Source organism: Takifugu flavidus, chromosome 11 (genome assembly GCF_003711565.1).
Source record: "Takifugu flavidus isolate HTHZ2018 chromosome 11, ASM371156v2, whole genome shotgun sequence".
NCBI lineage: Eukaryota > Metazoa > Chordata > Actinopteri > Tetraodontiformes > Tetraodontidae > Takifugu > Takifugu flavidus.
In genome coordinates this window covers 5,250,835-5,262,332 of record NC_079530.1, presented here as the reverse complement: position 1 = coordinate 5,262,332, position 11,498 = coordinate 5,250,835, and the positions used below count along the sequence as shown (strand labels likewise).

Genomic DNA, 11,498 nt, shown 5'->3' with positions numbered 1-11,498 from the left:
AACAGTACTTTGGAGTCTAGGAAGAAAAGCTGAAAAAAAATACCCATCAAAATGTCATAAATGTTCCAGGAAAAGATGTTATTTTTTAGTCATTCAAGGTGTTGCTTTGCTCTTTGTTCTACAACCTATTTTATTTTGTTGTTCAGTCAGTCAGTGTAGGCCTATACTTGAAAGCATGTTCAGCCGGCTACCTCTATCCTAAATGTTTACCTCCATGTTCAGTGTGTTCAATGTATACTGCACTAAAAATGAATGTGTTCAAATGAATTTTGCACTAAAAATGAACGTTTTCAAATGAATGTTGCACTAAAGTAAGTTGCACTAAAGTTACAATGTTGAAATACATTGATGATTGTTGTTGTTTTTTGTCTTAACCTCAATATTCATAACGGTGCTCCAAATATTCATATTGCTAGCCGATAGTATAAGGCTTTTAAAAGTGATAATAACTAGCCTTTGATATAAGGATTTTATACACTCGCGCTCGCACACACGCACGTGCGCACACACGCGCATGCTTACACACACACACACACACAAACACAAACACACAGCACAGGTCAAATAGACCTATATTCAGTCTGTCCATTGGTTGATACAACACAGTATCCCACCGGTCACAATTGTGACCGATCATAAAACACACTTTTTCACACACTTTTCCATGAAAATTTCTAAAAATTATGATTGATTGTTTCAAAGGGATACTAATGACACATGATTTGGATATTTTTGTGTCTGGGAAAAATTTGGGATTAAATGGGTTAAAAGCATTAAAGAATTTGAGGCACAAGTGATTCCTCCTGCCTCTTTCCAGACAATATCGAAGATTAAATAAAGGGATTGAAATGGTGAAGCTCCATTAAAGAATCAGAGAATAGCTGGGCAGACAATATTTGATCCGATAACTTTCCTGATAATGATGCCGAGGCTGAAGCAGGAGACATTCACATCTGCTGCTGTGCTGCACACGAGTATTATTTCTGTTACTTACACGTGGATAAGTAGTAAAGTAAAGTAAACTGCTGTCAGCAAGTCATTAATGGTTTTTTTTCTGGCTCATTAGAAATATCATGTGAGAACCAGAACTTATGTCATTACTTACATCATCAACATAAACCAACAACACGCGCCTTTCTCTCCATCGTTGCTCTTTGAATAATTAGTGATGTGTGTCAATATTGTGGCTCATAGTAACCATATGGTGGGTGCAGGCAGACAGGCCATTGTTGCGAGCTGTGAAATATTGTGTATCCCTGCGAGGGCTGGAGCCAGCAGAGGCAGGAAGTGTTGTCGGGACTGACAGGGACATTGTGCGCCTGAATGGGCAAGTCTTTGGTGGCAGGGAGCACTGCGGACCCAGACAGAAAGTCTTGACCCTGGTGAGAAAGGCTGATTAGACACAGTGCTCCACAACTCTCCTTCTTCCACCGCTACCACCACCACCCTCCTCTCTCACCCACACCCCCTGGAGGAAACCGTTAGAACCTGAGGAGAAAACGACATGGCCACTTAACTCAGCGCTGCCTTTTCAGAAGACACATAAAAACACTCATATATTCATGTCAGGATGGAGAGAAGAGGAGTGAGATCGTGTGTGTGTGTGTGTGTTGTGTGTGTGTGTGTGTGTGTGTGTGTGTGTGTGTGTGTGTGTGTGTGTGTGTGTGTGTGAATACTCTGATCAGACCAACACATCAGGTCAACATTATTAACATCAGTCCCTCCAAAACTTTCTTAAAGCCTTCAAGTCTATAAATATTTACTGGCTCATAAGTGGGAGCAGATATTTCTTTGATAACTGTGTTTGGTGAGCAGATTAAACATTCCATTCTTGGTGCTGCAACAGTTGATAAAGTTAACCATGCATCTGAAAAGATTCCAATCAGCAGCTGTTAATATAAATACAGCAGATGAATCTGATGCTGCTGCATGTTTGTAGCGCTGTTCCAGTCTCACACCTCTTCTGTGTCAGTATGGAGGGATGTATTTTTTTTAACTCCTCTCTGCTCCAAAACTGCCTGATCAAGCCCTGTCTCTCCCTCATCTCTCCATCTTTTTCCTCTTTTATTCCAATTTATCACCCTCTCTCTGCCAATTATCTCTCCATCAGCCTGTAGTCTAAAAAAGGAATTCTAAATTAACGTTCATCCTGCTTTGATTCCTCTGATGAAGCACAATTAAGGCTCATGTGGAGGAAATGCCCTCCCCCCCAGGATGTGTTCACTGAATGATACAACCGTACAAAGAAAAATTGTTTCAGAAACTCAGGAAAAGACAAAATGGTTGAGAAGAACTGGATAAGCATTTGGAAAACGTGGTCAGTGCTCAGTGTTTCCTCCTGATATTTTACATTTGATTCGATAAAATTATGGCATCATTACAAGAGCTAGGAGGATAGGACAGCTTCATTGTTCAATGTCTTAATCTTTTTTTAATCATAAACAGGCCAGAAAACTGTCAGAAAACAGAAATGTCTCACACTCAACAGCTTCAATAGTCCCGATGGTGAGTTCAGGGACATCTTGTTAGAAATGTCCTACAATTGCTTGATCTTTATTTCAGGAGAGTTCTGCTGGATCTGCATGTTCCCATGTTCCCCTCCAGCAGCAGAAGCTCAGCGGTCTGTGGTTACCTGGGAAGCAGGGCCTCGCCTCAGAGTAATGCTGAAGGAACAAAACTCCTGACAGCAGAAGTGTGGAGAGAGCGATGAGACCTCCTGTGGTCCCGTCAGGACTGGCTCAGAGCCTCCTCCCAGGCTGTCAGAGGAGTCCTGGAGACATCAGCGACCAGGAGATGCCCTCGCCAACGTCCACCTTTCAGCCCACTGCAGAGCCACTGGGACCCGGCTGTGATGGGGTCGTGTGACATCATACTTGGTGATCAGACACCATGACAACCTGACAGCAATGCTGTTGACTCGGCAATTGCTGTATAGGCCTGGAAAAGATCTAATTCAAAAAAATATTTATGATACATTGGTGTTCACAATATTTCATATTTAAATTTAACCAGAACTGAAGTTCAATTAATCAATTTATCAGTGATGAGCAGAACCCACGGTTTATTATAATACTGTATATTCCCACTAAATTATGGTTGTTATACATTTTTGTCCTGCTTCCTGAGTTAAAAAAAAAAAAAAGATTAAAATATTTCCAATTTTCTTCCACAATATAGAACACAAAAACAAATCACCTTTATAAAATCCTGATACATGTATATATTCACACACAACCCCCCCACACACCACACATACACACATACACACACACCACACACACACACACACACTCACACACACACACACACATCATGCTGCTGATCACTGTGTCCCTTGTGAATGGACAAGGTCTTCAGGGAGTCATTAAATACAAAACGTTAACATCTGCCAGACATTACTGAGCCAGAGCAGTTTTGATTTGTCCATATGATGATGCTGGTGTGTGAGTGTGTGTGAGTGTGTGTGTGTGTGAGTGTGTGTGTGTGTGTGTGTGCCTGCGTGCGTGCGTGTGTGTGAGTGTGTGTGTGTGTGTCAACTGCTGTCACTTCTGCTTTCACACCCCTGATAATGCCTGTTTATAATTAGAGCTGTTTTCTCTGTCTGTGACATCAATGAGGTTCAATGATCTTTAAATCATGATTCTAATGAGCCAAATTTGTTGTTTCTGTCGGAATTGTAACGTTTCAGGTTGGACAGTTGCAAGAGAGACATGTCTGGGTGTTGATGTCCACTGTCCTGGATGGTCACACCTCTCTGAGGTCAGATTAAAGAGTGTCTATCATTTGTCCACCCACAGAGATCCCATCCACAAGGCCAGAACACGTACATAATATCTGTTGTTCCTCTTGTTTGTTCTCCATCACGACATCTTTGGTGTTGTTAATGATGATATTGGTCAAACTGATGGAGTCCACCTGGCAGCACCATCAACGAGGCCTGGACATGCCAGCTGAATCCAGGCCAGATGCATCAGTGTAATATCTGCTTTCACATCACTGCCAGCTCACATAGAAGGTTAGCTAGCGGGCTAACGCCACGTTGAACAGTGCTCTCAGATCATAAGTAACAGACCTAGGCAAATGTCAGAGGTCCTTAGAGAAATCTGCCTCACTTTGTTTGCTGAAGACATTCTCTGATTTGTTTGACAAGTCAGCTGAGAGACAAGGAACATCTGTACAGACAGAACATCTATGGTTCTGCCACCAACAGGTTCAGGACACAAGGCTCAGCCCAGCTGCAGGGTCTGTTTTTATCCCTCTGTCTGCAGAGGAGCAGCAGCTCGTCCACAGACTCAATAAATTCCACATTAAACAGAGTTTACATCTCACCCTGTGCATCAAATTTGGTGTTTACGATGCTTTATGTTATTTTGTGAGAGAAGCCCCACCTACAGGTGACTGGCTGCAAGTGAACAAACCTCATCAATCAGCCGAGCGATCAACATAAATCTGATAAAAGTCCTGTTAAAATGGTGGATTGTTTCATATGAGTAAACTTGATCATGTTCTGAACCTTCACAGGAAATATAAAGTCTAGAAATACTTTAGCTGCCTGGAACTCTCTTCAGTTTTATTCTCTGATGTGTTTTGGTTTAGTTTTGGATGAGTTACACAGAGACGCTCTGATCTCTTCATTTCTCTTCTTGGCTTCATTTGTGGCTCAATGTCCTCACAACCATGTTTCACTTTGTCGCCCGACTCTTCCCGCTGAGAAGACCCAACTCTCAGTATCGTGCCAGGCCTGGAGCTGGCACACACACACACACACACACACACACACACACACACACACACACACACACACACACACACACACACGCACAATCATTATTGATAAGGTTTTCTTGGGTTTTTCCCATTAACATACACACATATGTAAACATGCAGAAATCCCACGTGCACAGCCGTACATGTGTGTCTGACAGTGGATGACAGTTGGTTTTGAGCAGCATCAGGACAGTCAGACCCTCACGGGGAGTCTCCAAACTACAGGCAACTGGCACTCAGACAAACTCTCACAGAACATTTACAGACACTGAACAGTGAAGACCATCTGTCAGTCACCATAGGAGAATATTACCACACACACACACACACACACACAAACAAACACACAAAAACACACTTTCCATTTTTTGTGTGTTTATATCCTCTTATATATTTTCATGCTTCCATTATTATTTTACGTATTTATTTATTTCAACAGCAACAATTCTGATACCATGTAAAATCGCATTTCCGGTTTTCTTATATTGCATTAGAATTTTTAATGCTTTTTTTTAATGAATATTTAAAGTCGCAAATATAATTTCACAAATTTAATTTCTGCAAATCTATTTCTTATTAGAAACAAAACAAATAAAAATGTAAGGAAACAACAGTGATTGCAAAACATTTAATGATCAATTATTTTCTTTATTTAACTAATATTACTTTAAAAACATCAAATACAACCTAACATGTTGGGATAATTTCAAATGAAAACTGAGAAATAATAACATCAGATGATACACATTTCTAAATCCTTGTTTACATTAAATTACAACAGTTATTTCTACTTCCTGGTTCCAAATCTAGACACATTCTTGATATTATACAGGAAATGTTTGAGTAAATGTTCTCAAAAAGGACTCAAAGTGTCTCATGATGACAGAAATGTCCTGCATCAGAAAGACAAAAGTCTGTCAGGTGTTAACAGGATCCTCTGGTGTGTCACGAGCGTGCACGGACAAAGACAAGTGTCAGCATCACCTCGAACTGCACAATTAACATGCAAATGAGCTCCGGCACTAATGGTGGCCGCAACACGCTCTTATGATGGAAATATGCTTCCTGCTTTGGCAGCATGGGTTAAACATTAGTTTAGTGAATCAGCTGAGGACAGAAGGGCAGACGGCCTGGAGGGGGGGGGGGGGGGGGTGGAAGGCCTGAGCACCTGCTTCACTGCCTAACGCACACAATCATAATTGGTCTGGTTCAGCCTGTCAACAGTCAGCAAGTGATCTCCTGGATGGCTTTTGTTCCAGCAGCAGTGGCTCTTTAGTCTCATGTATTCTGCGTCGGGGCCCTCAGGCCTCGGCCCCACAGCAGCTCCAGCGACTGACCAAGTCCAGCCAGCTGCGGGTTCTCGGTGTGTCTGTGACAAAGCTGCTGAGCTCATGTTAAACAGCCTCCAGATGTGAGTTGGTGTAACGTGGAAGCAGCTCTGATCAGGCTGCAGCGTTTGTGGTCTGCTGCTCTGTGTTAGTGTGGATGTGAGAGGATGAGAACACAGCCCTTTACAGGCCAATCATTTCACTTCCTTTTCCTTCAAATGTCTTTTACTTTTGTTCGTTTCAGGTAATTTTTATGTATTCAGGATTTGGGTTTTTTTTCCTTTGATTTTGATATTAAATCTGCTTCCTCTTTTATTTTGAAAGGTCTCTGTGGGTTTTTTTTATGTTTCAGTGGAATTTTTCCTCCTTCAGTTTGCCTCCATCCTGACTTCCCTGTTTTCCACCTGTGTCTTTTTCTGCCTCACCTGTGTTGGAGGTTGGATGAAAAATTGCATTTTTAGTGCTCTCATAGTGTAACTGAAATGTTTTGGTTTAAAATTGGATAATAAAATAATTAAACATTAATGGGTATGAAAAACATTAATGATGTAAAATAATTAAACATCAGGATTATTTTAGTCTTTTTATTCGTGTTAAAGTTCCTTCATGATGCTCAGTGACGATTCCCAGTTTTGATAAATGAAACAATTCAGTCTTTTCAGAGACATTTTTGATTCCTTCGTTAAGTTTGAACTGAATTTATCCTCAACCTTTCTCAGCAGTTCTCAGAATTGTGCAGATCATTGCTCAGACCTGCAGATTAAGAGTAAAACGCAGAAGTCGGCCTCATTAATATGCGCTGGTTTACATGTGTGCGCTTGCTTTGTGTATTATTTAGTCGTTTTCTTTTTCTGCATGAATGTAAGACTGAGCAGCAGCAGTTGTTTCTCCTTTACTCTACTCCTAATTAGCCAGAATTAAGAAGTGTTTCTGGGTCCATTCAGGGCTCCATTTCCTTTGAAACCAGAGCATAATAAACCTAAAGTAAGGACTCAACTCATGACTATTAACTCGCAAAGCTCCGGCTTCCCTTGACAACATCCTCGTCGGTGTTGCGGTTAAAGGCCATCGCTGCTGCAGTATTTACATCCCATCTGGCAGCCTGAGAGGCAGAGACGCCTTCACTCATTCGCAAAGACAAAAAAAGACAAATGAACTCGTTCACACTCTCTCTCTCAACTTTGTCACAGAACTTGTGTTTTCTCCCGAGCAAATAGTTACAAAAGAGTTTCTTCTACTTTTCTTCTACTCTTTCTTTTTGAAACCCAGACTCATTTGCATGCGGCGCGTTGCGAGGAGGGAGTCTGAATGTATAATCTTCTGTATTTAGCCGTCTGTAATCCCGACGCTTCCTGTGATGTGATTTTCTCCTCACGGTCCCCCATGAACAATTAACTTGTAATCCGCACAAACACGCATTCTGTCGCTGCAGAGATGAGACGCAGCAACACCCGAGGGACCCGCAGGACAAACCGCTCTGCGCTCCCCGAGGCGGATCACTGCTGCACTGAACAATTCAGCTGGACTCCATTAGGCTGCAGCCCCGTCCCTCATTTCATCCTCGTTTTCTGCTTCTCAACATGTGTTACGAGGCTGGATGTGTTAAATGGGTGAAATGCTGCCTGACCATGTGCGCTGTCAAGGGAGGACAGCAGGCCTGAAGGCGCCACGACTAAAAATGCACCTCTGACAAACTGAATCCCATGAAGAGTTTGCAACTGATGATCAAAAAAGTGCGTGTGGCTGGGAGAAATTATCTGTATTTTTTTCAGTGGGACAAAAACCATTTAAATTTTTATTTTAAACGTTTCTTGCACATTTAATGAATACTATACATGTTCTAACTGTAAATAGAGTCCAGAATATCAGTAATAGCATCAGGTAATTTTAATTTATTCATTTAAAATGCTTAATTTTATCATCATTTTGAATTATAAATTGCTTTTGCATATAAATTGTACCTGTACTGTTTGTACAGCGTACAATTAAAATATTTATATAAATTTTGTTTATCCAAATTTCGACAAATACGTGGTGAGTAATGTTATAATTAATATACAACTTAATGTAGACATTTCACTACTTGAACGTTGTCCACGTTATGTTTTTATTGAGCCTTCAATGTAAAGATATGTTGTAATTTAAACTATGTCTTTAATGTTTTTAGTTTTTGGTAAAATACAATAAATTTAATGTAAAAAAATCGGGAATAAATAGATAGGAATAAGAGAAAAATAAAGAAGATGCGATCAGAATTTTTTGATTTTATTGAAATTTCTTCCAGGGATGCTGGGCGATAATAAATATTTCATCATAATGTACAAAAATAAAGACACGGAGTCTCTGACCGCCAAAAATTCTGAAGACAATCATGCTGTTATACCGTCATGCAAAAACCCAAATAAAGATTGAGTTCAGAGCGCACACGGACACCAAGAGACGATTTTTAAACTTTCGCAGAATCATTTCAGCCAAACACAAACGGGGTTATTTTTTAAAATCCTTGGTACAAGGCACAGAGAGCATTCTTTGACTTCACAAAATGAAAGATACATGAAGTAAAAATGCGGAAAATTAAATTAAAATGTTCGGGCAGCTTTTCTTTTTCTTTCACATTTAGGTTTGAGATTAAAACTGGCTGCGGGACTTTTCACGTTTTTTCGGTAGATTTTGAGTCCTTGTTACAAGGAGGAAAATAAGACTTTTTTCTCACACGCCAACGATTAGACAGACAGAACAACAACATGCAGCAGGAGGTTGAGTCCACCACTTTTCCCTGATCTCTCTATTTACAGTAATCATTAGATTTTAGTCTGTGTCTGTCGGTCATCATTTCATCTCCTTACTCTCCACTGTGAGTCTTGTGAGGCCGGTGGAGGTGACGGGGAGGTGTGGCGGCGGCGGCACCTGGCAGATGGTGCAGGGACACGGCAGACCGGCCCAGTGCTGGAAGCCGGAACCTAGCTGAAGCGCTGGGGGCGCAGCTGGAGGGGAGCCCTTCATCAGGGAGTGTGGAGCTCGAATCGAAGTGAGCCCCGGCAGCGTGCTCGTCAGGGTGGAGGACGTGGAGGAAGACAGCGTGCTGCCGAGCAGAGGGTGCACCTGATGCGCTGCTGCAGCGGCGGCTGCGGCGGCGGCGGCTGCGGCGGCGGGGCCCCCGGTGTGCGCACCGGCGGCGTGCGTGACGGTGCCGCAATGGAACGCGGAGTGTTGCCCCCCGTAAATTTCTCCCACCAGCCGCTTCATTTCGTCCAAGGAGCTGTTCAGCATCAGGATGTAGTTCCTGGCGAGAAGCAGCGTAGCGATCTTGGACAACTTCCGCACTGAGGGCCCGTGCGCGTAGGGCATCACCTCGCGCAGGCCGTCCATGGCCAGGTTGAGGTCATGCATCCGCTTCCGCTCGCGGCCGTTAATCTTGAGCCGGAGCTGGTACATTTCCTCCTCGGTGACCTGTTTCTTCATCTTAAACTTGTTGCTGTTGCTGTCCATGCTGCTCAACACCTGAGCGGACTTGTCTCCGCCGCCCAGCTTTTGCCGCTGCTGCTCTCCGCCGTGCGTGGACGAAGACACGGAGGAGCCGCTGTGGTGGTGGTGGTGGTGGTGGTGACTGTGATGGTGGTCTCGGAGAAACATGTCGTCCATGTCCGGGGAGGATGCTCGACTGCTCGGGCTGGAGTCTGAATTCATTTTATGGGTCCGCTTCCAAAGTTGATGGGTAGGAGGTCGCTGGCTTCCCTCTCTCTCACACGCACACGCACTCTCTCCCCCTCTCTTACTCTTGACTCTCTCTCCCTCTGGTCCCCTGATGTCGCCTACAGCACTCACAAAGCTGCACTCACGACCGCCACTTTGTCTCTCTTTGCTTGACTTTCTCTCTGTCTCTGCGGTGAGGAGGACACTGATTGCGGGTATTTATACCAGCGGGTGGACAAAAGAAGCCTTCCTATTCATTTTGCCTAGTTAGGAGGATGACGTGAACGTTACAAAGGGGGCGGTGTGCTTGGACGGTCCCAGTGACCACGATGCGCAACCATTCACCATTGTCAGAGCTCAGCTGGGGACTCAGCGCGCCTCTCCTCTCCTCTCCTCTCCTCTCCTCTCCTCTCCTTTTTTAATATGCTTCATCAAATAGTTGCTTCTCACTGGACAAACTTCTCAACTGAAAACACATCACACCTCAATGTTGAACACATCTTGTTTTGTTTACTGTTTTCGTTCTCCTCCATCCCATCAAATCTAATCTTATTTTATCTGATCTAATCTGATCCTATCTATATATAAATGTGTATATATAAATTTAGTTGTTAGCAACACTGAAATGTTTTGTTACAAATTCAGAAAGAATTTCTCACACTTTGCAGAGGTGTTTATTAACGCGGAGTCACATTTCAAACCAAATTCCGAGCAGTTGCCTGAGGGAATGAGAAGGAATGAAGAGAGAAGTCGCCCCCCATTCAACGCTTCTCCTGCCGGCAGCAGGGTGCACGGCCTCCGCTGGGATGGAGGTCCCAGCGGAGTCCGCTCCTACACTCGGCGCTCTGGGGCCACATGGCAGCATGTGGACAGCAGCAGAAACATCCACAGCTGGTTTTGTGCTGCATAACCAACATTTTCATTTTGATTGATGATATAATGAATTTATTGTTGTTGTTTATTTAATTTAATCTGTAAAAATGGTTAACACATAATTTGATTAAATTTACTGAAATATAAAGATTTTATACCCTGAAATGTTGACTGATTTAAAATTGAATTTCTTGTACATGAATAGTAAAAGTGTGAGAAATGTGATATTTTGAAGAGGAAAAGCATAGTTCAAAGTCATTGTCAAAGTTCATGGACACATTTAAACAGGTGGATTTATGAAGTGAATGAAGTAGATCCTAAAGGCTGTTGTTAAATGAGAATATTAGCAGGACTCTTTAAATGGAGTCATTATTGTCTGCAGCTGTTGAGAACTCTCCACAGTCTGAAGAGCCTGTTTTGTGGAGGTGGAGTGGAGGAATGGACCAGCAAGAATAAGTGGAGTTAGCTGAAGATGCTCTTCTGACCGACCGACCATCCATCCATCCATCCATCCATCCATCCATCCATCCATCCATCCATCCATCCATCCATCCATCCATCCATCCATCCATCCACACACACACACACACACACACACACACACACACACACACACACACACACACACACACAGCACTTCAAACCCAGATTCTTTTATAGAAGTCTGTCTCCGACTCTTCTCTGGGCTCTTCTATCCTTCTCCAGTGAGATCTCCCAGCTAGAAGAGTATAAATGTGTATTCATGGTCTCATTGTTGGCTTACCAAAAGAGCCCCCCCCTCATGAAGGTGCAGCCAGAGCAAAGAAAAGCTCTGGTTGGCTTTGCTCTCTCTTGGTG

The 11,498-nt window shown here is 42.9% G+C and overlaps 1 protein-coding gene and 1 long non-coding RNA gene across 2 annotated transcripts; both read right to left on the bottom strand.

Moving 5' to 3' along the window:
• Positions 1–57: 57 nt before the first annotated feature.
• On the bottom strand, positions 58–765 carry LOC130533994 (uncharacterized). Its single transcript, XR_008952767.1, has 2 exons — positions 308–765; positions 58–274 (listed from the first exon to the last, which is right to left on the bottom strand). It is a non-coding gene; the product is annotated as an uncharacterized LOC130533994 (long non-coding RNA).
• A 7,579-nt stretch (positions 766–8,344) lies between these two features.
• olig3 (oligodendrocyte transcription factor 3) lies at positions 8,345–10,115 on the bottom strand. The gene has a single exon (XM_057048274.1). It carries the CDS (start codon positions 9,780–9,782, stop codon positions 8,925–8,927), a length of 858 nt encoding a protein of 285 aa, XP_056904254.1. The 5' UTR covers positions 9,783–10,115; the 3' UTR covers positions 8,345–8,924.
• Positions 10,116–11,498: the final 1,383 nt, after the last annotated feature.

Bases quoted from the DNA above. Each gene is read 5' to 3' on its own strand.
- olig3 (XM_057048274.1), bottom strand. From the start codon at position 9,782: ATGAATTCAGACTCCAGCCCGAGCAGTCGAGCATCCTCCCCGGACATG.